This window comes from Buceros rhinoceros, unplaced genomic scaffold (assembly GCF_000710305.1).
Source record: "Buceros rhinoceros silvestris isolate BGI_N320 unplaced genomic scaffold, ASM71030v1 scaffold39437, whole genome shotgun sequence".
NCBI classification, from domain to species: Eukaryota; Metazoa; Chordata; class Aves; order Bucerotiformes; family Bucerotidae; genus Buceros; species Buceros rhinoceros.
The window spans coordinates 26,021-42,879 of NW_010424641.1; the positions used below are offsets into that span (position 1 = coordinate 26,021).

At 47.0% G+C, this 16,859-nt stretch overlaps 1 protein-coding gene across 1 annotated transcript in view; it reads right to left on the reverse strand.

The window, feature by feature from the left end:
• Positions 1-8,232, reverse strand: part of NFAT5 (nuclear factor of activated T-cells 5, tonicity-responsive) — a 33,461-nt gene extending 25,229 nt beyond the window's left edge. The window contains exon 1 of the mRNA XM_010140861.1: positions 8,112-8,232. Coding sequence (XP_010139163.1) covers positions 8,112-8,169 — 58 coding nt within the window. The 5' untranslated portion in view covers positions 8,170-8,232. The remainder of the gene's footprint in view (positions 1-8,111) is intronic.
• Positions 8,233-16,859: the final 8,627 nt, after the last annotated feature.

A 16,859-nucleotide genomic window follows, 5' to 3' on the forward strand; every position in this document is an offset into this window, starting at 1 on the left:
CAGCAGGAAAACCTCTCCTGTGTCCTCCCCCAGCTGCCACCACCCCGTCCGCAGGCCAGTGTCCTTACCCTAATAACTGAAAGTATGGCAAATATTACAGCCAACAAAATGAGCTGGCCTCATTAGATCAATGCACAGCTTTAAAATCTGGGGGTAAACTAGGAATTGCTTTAGTAACAATTTAAGTTACGCAAAGCCTAAGAAACGTAGTAAAATGTGTGTTTTCTCACAACTTTTTTCCTTTGGCCAACTCATCTCCCCTCGAACTGCACCTCAATGGGGTCAACCAAAGGAGAATTCTCAAAGGAACCCTAACGAACAAACCAGCTCGTTTATTCCCATATTGGTTTATCACTGTGTTCTAAAGCCAGCGACCTCACACGGGTGTCCGACATTCGCGGGGGATCTCTTGGGTCGATATGCTGCCTTTCCAGGGAAAAAAGGTTCATTCTGAAGTTTGCAGCAGTTCAAACTCGACCGGTAGTGCTGTGAGAGTGTTTTGCACTACCTGGTTGTGAGGAACGTGGTTTTCCCCAACACGTGGAGAATCAACCCCGCACACCCCGTGGGTGTTCAGTGGACGAGGTACCGGGGCGCGGGGCAGCGAGCGCACTCACACGCCTTTCCTGGTTCAAGCATTCCTTTGGTTGGAGGTCACTTGCTTTAGACATGGGATGTGTGACGGGCGGCTCTTCCATCTGCCAGTTAACGGTGCTTGCAGGGACGTACAGAGTTTGAACGGGTATGGACAGCTCAAAACCAAGACTGAGTGTATTTGAACACAGCCTTGAAATAAAAACTGCTTTCAGAGCGACAACGCTGAACAGAAGCCAAGTGCACGTAATGGCAAGTGTGCAGCCATTTCTAACAGGAAATGAAACGCGCACCAGCATCACGGGGTTGGGGTTTTGTTTATCCCCTTTTTCTTAACAAAAAAAAAGAGGGAGGAAAAATGACTTTCACGTTAGAGCAACTTTGATCACTGTTGGAACTAAACCTCCAGAATCTCTCATTGCCATCGCTGTCACATGTAAGATAGAAGTTAGCAATTCCCAATTTGTTGTCTGTCCTACGAGTTTTTTTCCCAAAAAACCTTGTGAAAGGTTTTAAAGGGAAAAACCAGAACTCACAAAGTGGCTGCAAACCTGCTGTCAACGCCTCACATGCCAAACTTGGGGTTCTACTTTTCTTCTTCTTGTATTACTGAGGTAACGTCAAAAACTTTTCAAAAAAGTTTAGTTTCAAATCAGTATCAATCCACTATTTAGAAATAAAACAAAACAAAATTTAAAAAAAAAAAAAGAAAGAAAGAAAAGAGACTTATGAAGAAGTCTGAAAACAAGACCGACCTATACCCTGGGTGAGATTGGATGGGTTAAGTGTCTCTGGCACTATTTGTCTTCACTATTGACAGACACTGTCACACAACCCACCACTCGATGCCTGTCTCTGAATGGCGAAGCTAGAATGCAAGTTAAGTGTATTAATAGAGAAAAAAACTAGCATCCCAGCAAATATAATAAAGCAATCCAATTCACCAGTTATTCAAACACTCAGATTCAAGATAGTTGGTTAATTTAATTTACATCAAGCCCAACAGTGTAAATTCCCCTTACATTCGCATGCTGAACCAAGCAGGTATTATACTTTGGGCAAATACATCAATCAATCTGCTTTTGTTATCAACGACATCCATTATTAAATTAACTGTTCGGTTTAGGTATCCAGGTAGAACTTTGGTTAGTGGCTCCCAGGCCAGTTCCACATGTCTGAGATCCTCCCCACTCACAGCCATAACCGGCTGTACAGGCAAGGTGGAGCTCCAGGACCCTCAGCTGCTCTCCTCAAGCTCTAGCTGTCACCTCCTCGGCTGCCCCTGAAGCCGCTGCCCTACCAGGACCTGAGGAAGAACACTTCCATTGAAGAAACAGACTCTTTAGACACACAGATGGGTTTTCCTAAGAAAAACTCTTCCTGGCCATCATGAAGCCTTCAGTGATGCTGCTGCAACGGGGTGCCCAAACCACGGTACAATAAGGCTGGTCCCTTTTGTCCCTTCATTGGCTCGGGTTTTCCTTATTTGTTAAGGAATAGCGAATTCTTTTCTTGCAAGTAATTCTCAAGCCTTTTTGATGTAAGAATAGAAGCCGCTTAATGCAAGAATTCACCACAGAAAACCTCTCAGAAAGATGAAACAGCTTGTGTTTGACTGAACAGTTCTAGAAAATGGGATTTACCGACTCTATGAGATTCAGAAAGATGGAAAATAAACTTCACTGAGATTAAAAGAGATGATCTAGACTACACCGATAGAATCCTTTACAGGTAACAATAAGGAAGCTCTGCTCCACGCAGAGGAGAGGTACGCACCCAATGCATGCACACCACCTCATTTTGAACTGAGCTGGCAAAGAACATGTTGCCCAACAAGTTTCCACAACCCAGAAGAGGAATCTTCTCCTTTCGCACCCCCCAGCGATGACCTCTCCCCACAGAGAACTCAGCACCGTGAAGGAAGCTCTCCACCGCCCTGGGCCATACCCAAGCACGGCCCGCGCTTCCCCAGACTAACCTAACAGCTTTTTCGGCCACACGCTGCAGCCTGGACACTTGGATTCGCTCACATAAATGCTCGGTGAACTGGGCAGAGCAGCCAGGACACGGTGCTGATACACAGCATCAGGAAGAGGCATTTTTCAAGAGCTGAGATCCGGTTTCAGATCATGCCGTAAGACAGCAGTATTTGCCCATGACCGAAGCCTGCAGACTGCAGACCAAAATCCCTGGAAGACCTCCTAGAAATGACAGGAAGGCGTTTCCAACTGGGAGGGTGGAGGGAAGAGGAAGGGAAAAGCCTACAAAGAAATGGAAGTTTTTACAGGCATTGGAGACCAAGTACAAAGAAGAATCTTTTCTTTTTCTACTAATTTGTTTATAACATGCAATTACAAGGTCAGAATAATAGAATTAGTAGCAGCGCTGATATCCCCTTTGAAATCTCTGGTCATTATTTCTGTATCAACAGGAAAAACTGACTAATGACACCAGGAAGGATGATAAATGGACAAAACATTTCCATTAAAAATAAAAACAAAGAGGTCTGACTCTAGCTAGTCAGAAAAACAAAACAAAACAACCCCCACACCTCCATTTCGAGGTTTTTTTAGAATATGTAGCTTGAGAATGATGAAAAAGTCTTACCTTGGCAGTGGAAAACATGACCCATACCCCTCAGCACCCGGTCTCTACCCCACAGAGGATACAGGTACTTTTAGCCATTTCTCTACAGCAGCAATTGAGAAGCAAAGCCCTATTTTCAAATTTAAAATGAACAAAAATGCTTAAGGCAAGTATTTCAACAACAGCTCTGATCGAAACAGCCCATTACGCCTGTTTGGGACAAGTAGTTTGTCCTTTAATTAAAAAGGAGCACAACTAACACGACCATCGCTTAGCAAATGTCTCTCAGGATACAACCACAGATGTTCGGGAGCCAGAAAAGTTCAACACGTCACAGATTAATTGTATCTGAGCATGAAGAATGCAAAGAGGTCAGTAAATACATTTTGGTGACATAAAATCTCTTCCCCCCTTGTTCGAGCCAGACCCCTGCTCTGTGGAGGACTCAGTCTGAGACACGAACTGGGCACAGTGCAGGACACTGTCCTGGGGAGCAATGCCAAAAATACAGACACGTATTGCCCTGTGGAAGATGGAGAGCAGTATGGAGATCACCACGAGCAGAAGCAGCTCGTTCCAAGATCTGCCACAGAACGAGCAAATGGATGACGGGCAGAGGAGAGAGTTTCTGTCCCTTTTCTTCACAGAGGGTTCAGAAGGTCTGAGCATTCCCGTTACTGGAGTTAAAAGATGAAAATGCAACACTTCCTTAGAGTGCGTGCTTGAAAATACTCCTGAATCATCCCAAAAGGTAAGAATAAGGTGTTGATCTACCAACTAGAAAGATGCCTTTGAGAAAGGACTTAAATTAGCAGGGCGAGCACGTGTTCAGTGTGTCTCGATCAACACAGAAAAATAATGGTTCAGCCTCTGAGAGCCAAGTAGAAAGAATCAAGCATCCCTCCTCGCAACTGGAGCTTAAAAAACACTGTGTCGAAGGCGTTGTTAAAGCTTCAGGCACATTTGTCTCATAGAAGAATCTCCAGGCACAGCTTACAATGACATTTCTCAGCATGACACCCACATGCACTGAGAGTCTAGAAGATGATTCACATTTAATGTGTTTATGGTACCGCACCAGGCAAAATCCTCCTTTTCCTGTCCCCTGAACAAAGACACTTGTAATTCAAAGAGCAAGACGAAGAACAGCTTCTAGCAGTGAAACCAAATCCTTTCCCTCCCTTCTGCTTTCCAGAGAGTAACAGAATTAGCAGCTTGAGAGAGCAGCTCAGGTTGTGAACATCACAGCTCAAAATCCTACAGTTCCATCAGTTACACTTGCCCGTTTGATAGTCAGAGTGGATTAATGACTATGAGATACACATTTATTAACAAATTAATGAAAATCCAATCAGCAACATTCCATTTTAATACTCTTAAAACTGTTCTGTAAATCACAAAACAAATTTCCAGACGGAAGAACTAGAAGTCTGCCCCGGCAAGGTCATCGCTGCTGAAACAGCCCAGCCTGCTCCTCCAAAAAACCCACAGAAGTTAACTGCAGCACCAGGAATTTCTCACTTATAACGGGATTACATGGACCAAAACCCCACAGTGAAGTGGGGACAGAAAAGCCCCAAGTAAGCTGAATTTCAGTCAGATTCTGCCTTGCTATGTGTTTTGGGAAGCAGAGAACCAACTGTGTTCACTTTTAGAGTGGTGAAAAGCTCGCCAAGCCTCGGCTCGCTCCCTGTACCACCATCCTCTTGTTCTTGACAGCAATCGTGTCTGCAGCCGACTTCTCCCTGTGCTGGCAGCCTCTCAAACAGCCCTGCCTTTAAAAACACAGGTAACAGACATCACCTGCTGCGCTGCGGGGACTGAACCATCCTCTCCCTACCCTAAGCCCAGGCTGTTTTCCTTCTCATTTCCCTGTTAAACCGGAGGCCGGCCCAGCCAGACTTCTCCTTGCTGCACAAGGCAGGGTGACAGGGCTTGAAAACACGGCAGCAGCTTCTCAACGGCACCGAGCAATCCTAAAGCCATTAAAGAAAACAGGAAAACACGATACACCATTCATGGTACACCTAGGGCAAGAATGCAGCCAAAACGCTTGTGTCCTGTTCTCCTGAGAAAGTGGAGAGATCTGGATGCAGGAAAAACTCAACTGACCTCAACAAAAAAGTGCTCCTGGGATACTGGAAGACAAGTGAGAACCCCAGGGCATGACAGCCACGTGCTGGGGGCACCAGCACCAGCCCAGAAGCGTTGTGTTCCACATGGCTTAGAGGAGGAATCCTTCCCAGCCACCACACTGCAGGAATCTGCGGGAGGGGGGACGACCTCGCTAAAACAATCCACACAAAGAGTAAATTCATGTCCCTGCACCCCATCTACAGCCTGCATAGACATGGATGTTCCTTCCTCTGCTCTGAACGAGTCTGGCCTCAGACTCAGCAGAACTACCCAAGCACCCATCCACCCCTGGGGGTATTTTATGTACGTTATCTATTTTATCTCTCTTACCTCCCAACAGCAGAGGGAGCAGCAGGGATGGCTTTCTCCAGCTCTCTGCTCTGCGGCTGGATTTGGAACACAGCCTACAGGCCGTGCTGCAGGTAACCATTTCCCCACCAGCACCTATTTCCTGTCAAGGAGGTGCTGGAGGAGCGGAAGAAAAAGCAAAACCAAAAACCCCACCAAGACGTTACACAAAAACTCCCTGATGTCATTCCTCAGCCAAAAGGCTGAGGAGCAGCCGCTCCATCATGCTGGGCTGGGGCTCACTCCGCTCGCGCTGACCACCACAACTCTCTGCTGCATGACCCTGGTCACCACCAGTACGGGTTTATAGAAGCCCAAGATCCAATTGTTCTTGCCCTCGCTAGGGTGGACAGTGATGCAAGAAATGAAAACAAAATTAGTCTCACCTCTGTTTGGGGAGTTTTTTTAAAGTTTTTACCAACTTGGAGAACTGTAGTTACGTGTGTTTAACATTTCTGATTTTAACAGCATCCAGAAACTCAACTGTCTCATCAACACTGACGGAAGGTCTCCAAAGCCACGGTTCTGTGAAGAACTCAGACCAGCAAAGCTGACAGCCACCGACAGAACCTATCCCCGCCTTTCCCAAGAGCTCCTGCCTCCCCGCATCACTCCTCTCCTTGAGCCACCAAAGGCATTTGTGCAGACCCAGCACGCTCATCCAGGACAGCTCTAACTTGGAGCAGGTCCTCGACCCAACGCATGCTGCCGCACAGCCGTGAGGAGCTCCTCTTCCAGCTCAAAGCCCGGGAAGCAACACGATCGCTGACACTGAACGCGCTTCAATCACACGCATAGGTCTCCTGTAGGCATCCACAAACCTCAACACTATTTCAGAAGTGTTTTATTTGAGAAAACTGTGCTGCAGTTTAACCCCCACTCAGTTAACCCGTTCTGAGGGTTCTGGGGAGGAACTGGACTGGCTGTTTGCAGACACTAAATACCTGGAGGTAACAGACATTTAGTTCCATTCAGGTTTTTAAGCCGTCTCTGTTAGGTACAGAATTAATTAGCAGTTCATGTCTGTCTGTGGATTTAGAGTGTAACAGGGTTTGTGGGATTTTTTGCTCCCTTGTTTTGAAGGCCCGGGTTTCTATCGGGTTTGGTTGCTGCTATGGGTTTGAACCAAACCAATCACCAAGTATCTGGATTTTAGAAATACATGCCCAATTATTTTTTAACAAGTGATATCAAAATATGAAATCCTTTCAATACAGTAACTAAACCCATCAAATTCTTTCAGTGCCCGAAGTTCCACTGTGCACAGTTAAATCCACAGGTTCTCTCAGAAGAGGAGGTCTGGCAAAACATGAATGGTGAGCAGTGCTGTAAAGTTTCTCTGACACGTCTACAATCACTTCACTTTCTGATCAGGATTCCTGCACCATGCAAATCTGGGAAACATTCTCACACAAACATTTAATGCATATGAACTCACAGAGAGAAAAAAGAATAATGCAGCTATTGGAATCCTCGCCTTAAATATACACTTTTCTTTTTTCAACCAACAATTTAAGGCCAATTAGGAGAGTGAAACATGAGCGTTGTAAGAAATACGGGGATCAATTTATGAAAAAAACTCTGTTCCAATGAAGAAAGATGCATCTCATCAGCATAATGATTATTTTTTCCTCATTGTACAGATGGTTATTAATACAGACGAGTTACTGACAAGAATTCCAGATGCAGACCGTCACTAAGGCTAACCACACAACTGAAAACTTGGGCCTTAAATCCTCACTTCTTTATGTTTAATGAAGAGCAGTGACAGACTTTAAAGTCTAAAACGTGACTGGGAGTAAGCTAAAGATGGAGATAAAAACGTCATGCCTCAGCTTTATGGTTGTCAATTAGAAAAGTAACTAATTTAAGCTTATCAAAGTGCTGTCCTGACATATTCTATATTCTCATTTATTTGAGAATTTTCTATTACACAGAGCACTGTGTGAATGGAGTTTAACTACTAAGCTTCCTCAGCCCTCTTAAAGGAAAACATGACCCTTCTTCCTTCTTACAGTCTGGTAAAAGCCTCATGGCCCAAACTGGAACCTCCTGTTCCATTTTTCCTCCTAGCTAGAACTGGCTGTTTCTCAGTTGGTCAGCCTTCTGCCTGCGTTCCAAACTGGTGTTCGCTGCTGCTGCAGACAGAGTGCATTCTAGGAGGCACCAGCCCTGGGCTGCGCAGTACAGAACAGCCAAACGGTAACTTATTTCTGGTGAAGTGGTACATATACATATCTATATGATAGACAGCAACCATTAACTTACATACCAAATAACTGAGACCACTCACTGGAGTTTAATTTACATGAGCTACATTCTCCTAGAATGAACTCTGTTCCTTCTCCCCAAGCTCTTTTTCACAATCAAAACTTTGCCAGCACTGTTCATGTTGGCCAGAACGCCAGGACCCCTACCAAGGCAAGCGGAGAAAGGGGAACGCTTACCAGCAGCGACGACAGCTGGAGGCGGCGAACCTGCCTCGCCACCGCTTGTTTGGCTCATGGATGCTACGGATGTTTCTCTGGAAGGTGGTAACTGCAGCTCCTTTGGGAGAAGGTCATAGACAGATTCTGTGGAACAAAAAGCATTTGATCAAAAATTTATTCGCACTCTCTAGGAGAAAAGAAATTATGTTTTTGCCTAAAGGATACGAATGATAAACCAACCTTTTCAAAGCCTCTTGGAAAAGTTAGGTTAAGTGCTGGGAGACCTGAACATCATGGAATGAAGGTACTTCAGAAAACAAACCAACCACGAAAATGCAAAGATACGCATTCTCAAGACCAAAACAAAAGGACACAAACTTGTTCAAACAAAGAAATAATTCACGAACTTCCACAGAAATTGCACTCGTTTGGAGTGACGGGGCTGACAGCAGGTACAGCAAATCACGTGAGACCCAGAGACAAACCTGTTCTCAGAACTCAAACAACTGCTTCCTAAGAGCCCCATTTAGCACCGCCACCCATGAACATCCTATAAAGTCTTTCCATGAAACAAGTGCCTGTTCTCATGCTGTAAGATCCATCACCGTCATTTACCTGCAGCATTGTTTTTTGCCTCAAACTGTCCTGCGAACCCTTGTGGATGCTCCAGAGGAAGCTGACTCCACTGAGCAAATCACCAGTGCCAGCCCACTGGCCATGGAAAGCCCTTTGGCTGAACTGTGGCAGGTTCTGCACAGCGCAGGAACCTCTATGAAACACCTCTGTGACACCTCGGTTGTGAAACAGCTACGGCCACACACGGCTCACCTGACAGCTTCAGCAGCCAAGACACCAGCAGTGAAGGCGACAGCCTCACCTCAGCCTGCCTCTCCGCGCTGGCTGACAGGTCAAGTCACTGCCTACAGGCAGACAGCTTCTCTGGAGCTCAGCCAGCAAGAGCTCTCGCAGCACCCCACGACCGAGAACCTGCCGTGAGTTACTCTGAGGGAAGAGGCTCGAGCCCAGGGCTGTGAGCACACCACTTCCCGGGGAGACACCAGAGACCCACCTCTGCAACCGTCCCCTCTGGAGACGGAAACAACCCAGGGGAACAGCTACAGACTGAACCAGCCACGTGACACCACCAGCGGTGGTGAGGAAATTCTCTGTGTGTAGGTACCTGAGACACACCTGGACGGTTGTTCCCTGCTCCTGGTTCAGTGTGAGGAGCAGCTGCCATGGCATTTCCCCCAAAGATGAGTTCCCTTTTTAAAGTGGATTTTTCCCTCAGCAGTTAAGGCCTGATTGCTCACTCTTCTGAACCAGAGATCTTCAACACCATAAAGCTGGCTTTCAAAGTCAAATAAATTGGACCAGTTTAAAACTGGTTATGTGACGCTTCTCATTTTATACTTCATTTACTTTTCCCAAAACAAGCTTATTTCATTTTTAGTGATCACGTACCACACTTTATTAAGCAGAAGAACCGGGTACTTCGTGTGTGAGCACTTGGGCAGTTCAAACGCACGCTAAATTTCAGCCTTTATGAAGTAGGTGACTCATGCCTTTATTACAATTTTTATTCCAGTTGCATGTGCAGACAGACCTGAATCCAATTCGAGACTCAAAACCCAAACTAGACTGCACCAGCCAAGTCCCACCTCCTGATACCTCCTGTGCCACGATGGGGGGGAGAGAGAGCTCTCAAGATACTGGTCTATTTTAACATGGGAAGGGAGTGCAGGAAGTATAAGGAAAAAAAAAATCCATTGACTAAATAATCAAGAAGTTACACTGATACTTGAGCAAGAATGTCTGAGGAATGAGGGAAGCAGAAAATTTTATTTTTTTATTGTATTGAACATGCTTCTGGCAGTGACCCAAGAGTGTTAAACCCAATGGAAATGGATGCAATCGGCATTCACTCTTGGAACAGCAGGAACAAAGAGGGCACTAAAAGATCTACCCTGCCTTGGGTAAAAAAAAAAAAAGTACAATCCCCCAGTCGAGTCCTGGCTGCACCGCCCGCTGCAGACAGGCAGAGGAGTTCTGCAAATGGAGCACATTTAAGATTCTAATGACATTCCAGACCCTGTGCAGTTGTATTCACTGCTGTAACCCAGGGAGGACAGCCTCAAACCCAGCACTGGGAAGGCCAAGGAGCCCAGCTACTCCTTCAAACCGTCGCTGTCGGGCAGTTTCTGCACTCGCACTGTAAGACAATACAATTTATCACGTTTTGTCTTGAGTGCAGATCTGCTTTAACACAGAAGCGTTAGAGCGAGGACCCCGAGGTTGCACTGACCACTTTGGGGGTTTCCCATCCCCGCTGCCCTCCGTCTCTCCCGAGCTGTGAAGCCAGAGCTGGTGCACAAAGCCCGGGGAAGTTCTATGAAAGCAGGGACTCTTCTCAAAGCCAGCCCACGTCACTCGCGCTCGTGAGCACGGCAACGCAGCCAGAGCCGCATACTTTGCAGAGGGCTGTTATGTGTCGTGCTGCATTCTCAGAAACCTTCCCCGAGCCACAACACCCCAAACAGTTTTCAGAGAAACCGTTCTCTTATTTCCAAGTTGAATGCCTCCTGTGAGCTTGGCCACTTTAGTGATCCACACGTCAAAAAATCCTCCCCACAGAACACGGCATGTGCGAACCACAAGACGTGTGGGTCCATTTTCTGCTGAACTACCCTTTTTCTGCAAGATGAGTATTCAAGAGGCCAAGGAATGAAAGGTTCTGATTTTGTCCACACAATGAAAAGCGTATAAATAGCAGCTGAAGGAAAACGCAGTTATGACATGAGAGGGCACCTCCCTGCTTGACATCCCTGTGCCTCCGAGGAAGATCATGGGCCCCAAAACAGGGGACTGCAACACAGCGCGTCTGTGGAAGTGGAGAAACACTTGTATTTGTATGTATATCTTGCATATAGACATACAGATCTTCACTTCTTTCTGTTGTCTCTCTAGAAATCCTCTTTGAGGCAAGAGTTGCTCATCATCATAATTCTGTCATGACTCAAAGACATCTGGCGATGATTACAAAGCTGAGTTATTAGGTATGAGGGAGCTTTTCTCCTTGGGCTGGTTATTGGGTTTGGAGGGGGTTTTTTAAGAAATTTATTTTTAACTCTCAAATGTGACGAAGGTTCTGTCAAGTTGCTGCTTTAAAAGGATGCTCAGATCCAAAACTCCCACAATGTATTTTTTCTCAGGGAGCACATAATTTTAGCAGTAATCCACAACAAGCACGATTATTATCTTTGTGAATAATTCTAACGACGTGATAAAGAGAGGGAGGGAAAAGCTACAATTGGAATTGAAGCACATTCCCAAAGATCACAAGACCATTAAGAGCAAATCTTATCAATGAAGCATGAAATTAAAAAGACTTGAAACTATGAAAAGAAAACTTGAAACATGGTCTAAAATACGACACCCAGTTTTTATCCCAATACCCTTGGATACTGCCCCTAAAACTGACGATGCACCTACAGTCAGCAAAGCAGCCAGCATTAGCCTTGACTGAGTGTGAGAGGACAGAGCAAGCGGTTAGAAGGGAAGGGAGCGCTGCTTCCCTGTGGGAGTCGCTGTGAGGTGCAGCCCTGAGAACGCAGATGCAGAAGAAGAGAGCAAACAGCACCAGGAAGGTTCAAAACAGAGAGCACAGCCCTGGCCACCATCAGTGCCTCCTCTGCCAGCTACTTCTTCCAGGCCTATCTCCTCCTCTGCTCTCAGGGCCCCCGGAACTTCCCTCCCCTCCAGCAGCACGAGAAATACTGTGTGAGAACATCCCAAACGGGAGAGACAGAAAACATGGGAGGTCTGTTGGGTGGCATGGGAGGAGGAAAAGAGATCAACAACCTGGGATTAAAACAGCACAGAAAGACATGGACCTGTTGGAGCAGGTCCAGAGGCCACCGAGATGACACAAGGGTGGGACCCTTCTGCTGGGAGGAGAGAGGAGAGAGCTGGGGGGGTTCAGCCTGGAGCAGAGAAGACTCCAGGAGACCTTAGTGCAGCCTGTCAGTGCTTCAAGGGGCTGTCAGAGAGCTGGGGAGGGGCTGTGCAGCAGGGGCTGTGGGACAGGACAAGGGGAGATGGTTCAACTGACAGAGGGAGATTCAGACCAGAGAGAAGGGAGAGATTGTTGGTGCTGAGGGTGGTGAGAAGCTGGCCCAGGTTGCCCTGAGAGATGGGAGAAGCCCCATCGCTGGCCCCATCCCAGGTCAGGTTGGCCCTTGGGGCTCTGAGCCCCCTGCTCTGGGTGCAGATGTCCCTGCTCCCTGCAGGGGGGTTGGGACTGGAGGAACTTTAACAGTCCCTTCAACCCAAACCACTCAAGACAACCTTTAAGGTCTCTTCCAATCTGAACCCTTGTCTGAACATACAGCAGAAGTTTAAGGTCAAATCCAAACTTTAAGGAAAAAAAAATAAACAACTTCCTGGCTCTTCTTCAGAACAGATGTAGCTTTGTAGTCTCAAAGGCATCACTAGTGAGCTGGATTGCTCGGAGCTACCACCATAGCCCTGCTCTGAAGAGGTCTGGGTGCCTTTAAGAGCACTGGCTGCAACAAACCTGCTCTAGTCAAATCAGACTTCAAATGAAACTTTGTGTTTTCCCCTCAACAGGGGCCAATGTTTATATATGCTGCACTATAAATAGCATGAAAGCAAAATCTGACAAATTCCAGAAAGATTAGAGTTGTTGCAAGGAAACAAACTCTTCCCCAGAGGACATAGTTTCCCTCCACACCTGGTACGTATTTCAGTGGCTAAAGCTCCCTCCCCTCTCAACCAGCTCACCTCCGCCACCACGTCTTACACGTGTGCACACACACGGACACGAGTATATGAAATTTTCTGCTGTAGCTTTTATGTTTATTCATGCAGAAAACACCCACCAAGAAGAAAAGGCTGTTACGTAACTGCATTTGAAGGCAAAAATAAAAATACAACATCGTTAGGTATTTCTACCTGATTAGCAAGAAGAAACATGTAGGCAGAAGAATTCCTGTTTTCAGCAGCCACCGTGTTGAATCGAGCCAAGTTCAGCTGGCCAACAGCACTAAGTGTCTTGGAACTTAGTGCTGATTTCCAATCCCTGGATCAAGACTAGTTGATCTCAAGTTTATGGGTTTTTTTCCTAGAAGTGGCTCCATTGATAGCCAGCATCTCCCAAACACATTTTCCTTCTCCACAGAGGAAGAGGGAGACGTGCACTTCAGGACTGACTGTTATTATGGAATACAAACACCATTAACACGGAAACAAAATAACTTATCGCTGATCAGCCCAGAGCTGCACACTCTTATTTCCACACAACAGCTTCACTGCTTTTGTGTCACCAGACATCCCATTTGCCAGGAGCTCCCGGATCTCCATCCTCCCTCGAACACCGCCCACCCCACCCCGCCTCCACCTCCAAGACCAGCCAGGCTTCGCAAATGCTGCTGCTGAAATCAAGGACACTGGGGGACAGGCAGATTTACAAAAAGTATCTCAAGTGTCAAATTTCTTCAACTGCCCTTTATCCGATTATCTGCTCCCATAATCTCCGTCTGAGATCAGCTGCCTGTAACTTTGATCTCCCTGCCAGTTACACCAACAGCTCAGAAAATAATATTTCACGTGGCTATACCATCCAGAATCGCACCAAATATGAGGCCAACATCCCTCACCACAACATCTGAACTGGGGAGGACAAGATCTTGTTGGTGTACTGCTTGAAACCTGCACAAAACAGTCAGGATTGAAATATTAATGAACAATGATCGAGTAACATGATATCGGACTTGCTTGTTACTGCAGCACTTCAAAAGCAGTGCCCCGAGCCCAACAAGCAGCATTCCAGGACGCCTGGCTAGCAGAAGGACCCCAGGCAGCACCCAGGCTCCCAAAGAACGTCAAAGGCAGTCGAAGGATCTCCAGCACTGCTAGGAGGGCTGTGCTCCCCGGGCAGACAGAGCGGAAAGCAGCTTGTCTTCACTGAACAAAAGCCATCTGTGACAGGGCTGGATGCTACTGTCAGCCTGCAAAGAAACAGGTCCTTGGCTCAGCACGTATCTGGACAGTCCCAGCGCCCAGGGACAGGAGCTCTGTCTTTGAGGGACAGCAAGGAGAGGCCTCGGAAAGATTTAAACAAAGTAACTGCATGTAGGAGCATGTAGGAAACCGAGGGTGAAGCTGACCTGGTAGTATCCCAGCAGAACCACGAAAAGGCTGGTGGTTCGTGATGACAAAATGAAATCTGTAGGAGCTCCTCCTCCCATTTTACTCGCTTCACCTCAGTGCACACACACAGTTCCCCCTTTTGAAGGAGGGTTTTTAGATTTCCACACACAGACTGACCAGGCTAAATTATGGGCATCTGGGCTCACAGCAGAGCCTGAGCACTCCAGCCTCCCCACTCCACCACCACCAAAAATGCTACACTGAAATCCTTGAACTGTTCTCATCATCAGAGAACCTGTCAGAAACACACCGTGCCTTGGGACCAGCAGCGTTAGGTTCCTCCTCACAAACGAGGGAACTGTGATTCTATTCCAGTTGTATCTTGGGAACACAACAGTTAACAGTATGGAAAGCACTTGCAGACACTTCTGCAGCAACCCACCGTCAATGAACCTTAAATAACTTCTGGTTGCACTACACAGGGATTTCAGCTCTGCGATTTCGAGTAATTCAGAGCCTCATTAACTGGCGCTGTGCTAGGACTGGATCATGACATTACTGAAGAACTTGTCTGTTCTCGATCTTCTCTGAGTCTTTTTAGCCTGCCAACAAATTTAACTGAGATCCTGCTGGTTGGTCAACCAAAGAGCTGCTTCTTGCAACTCAGCACCGGGGGACACCCGCAGCACAGAAGATACAGGTAACAGCAGAGAATACCCATTTCTGGTGTCAGGCTCTCCCACCAGGAATGCAGCCATCACAGTACCCTCCAGTCTCACCAAACGCCTAAAGGCTGTGGAACGCTCTTCAGATAGAGCAGTGATGTCCCTACGCTTCGCTCTTCCATCCCAGAAGCAAAGCCATGCCACCCAGAGCTTCCCCACAGGGGAGCCAAGTTACCAACCTGATGGAGAACTTCACCCTGACCTGCCAGCAGATGAGGCCATAACAAACATCGAGGGAGCCTGCTATCACCATCTGAAAAGGACATCCCAGATTGCCATGGGATGCTGTGGCAGAACCCAGAGCAACAGCAGTACAATACCAGTGCTGCCTTCTAGGCATGGAATTCCCCCTCCCATTTAAGTAACCCACATACATTCAGTAGAATACCAGTTAAACCAGTTAAATAGTGGGGAAATGCTGGCAGGTTGTTTTTGACAACACGTAGTTAAGAACATAAAAAGGAACCCAGGAAAGCAGTATTGCTTCTGCCTTTAGCTGAAGCCATCCTTCCACTGCATGTCACAGCCTCCATAGCAGCTTCTGACCAGCATGGCAAAAATCCCTTTTTTTTGGTAGTTTTCCTCTTAACAACAAGACTGTCAGACATCACCTAACATGGCTGCAGCTCCTGCTCCCACATCAGTGCCACTTCCCCAGGCCCAGCCTTGAGGAGGTTACTGAAATACCACCCCGGCTCCTCTCCCAGCCCACTCGTCTGTCCATCCCACCATGGTGATGTGTAGCTTCACCCCGCTACTGCTGGGGTTCTTCAGCAGCACCCTTTTACCCCAGACTGAAAGGCAAGGGCAGCCCTCCCTCTCAAAAGGCCATCACGGGGGAGAGCACAATCGGCCAGCGGGGGGTGATGAGAACCAGTGGAGACGGAGACAGGATGTTTGCCACTTGTCCCTGGCACTGTCTGCCTTTAAGGGCAGGTACTTCCCAGAAATCCCTTACCACTTCTACGCCCTCATGGAAAAAAATAGTTACCCTTGTCTTTTAATAAGCTCCCTGCGCCAAATGACTGCCCATCTGACCCCCACTGGTACCCGTCGCCTCCACAGGTTTTAATAGCCGCACAGATTTGGCTGCTCCTTCCAGAGCCATTTCCTTGCTGCAACACATGACAGTCACGCCACAGATTAGACAAACCCTGGGTGTACTCTTCTAATCAGCTGGCAGCATCCAAGCAGAAATCTCTTCTAATGATGTCCTCTAAGCTGATCAAAGAGGCAGAGAGAGCTGTTTATATGGAACTAAGATTAAAAAACAATTAGAAATACATGAACCTGCAAGTGGCCTCTGCTACACAGGAGGTAGGTGAGAAAGGTGAAGGAAAGGTGAGACGAGCTCAGCAAATTAGAGAAACTCCAGAAAGGAAGAAATAACGGTGTCCATAGTCCCCCACGTGCCCAGCTAGGAGTACAAATGCAGGGTAAGGGCACACATTACATGCACACGTATGAGGACCCTGTGACGCTGATCAGCTCAAGACACAAGTTTTGGACCAAACCTGTATTTCCAAGCTTCCAAATGACAATAAAGAGCCTGACTGTCACTCCTGGCTCCACAGGTAGGTGAACTTGAATAAAACTATACATGCAACTGCGTATCCTTCAGACACTGTTGTGGGTAAGACATGCTAAAATCAAATCTCTTCTAACCCGAAAACCCCAGGTCTCCAAGCCTGCCAGAAGACCTTGCGGTTGGTTGGTTTAACTTGACGTTCTGTTCTATTCAGAAGTTCAGTGTCTACGATAAACAGAGTTCAGAGTTGAGCTGATTGTACGCCGCCGACCCCACCACAATAGCTTAGCTCACAAAGACTTCTTAAAGAATGCTGGGGGGGGGGGGACGGGGGGGGGGTTA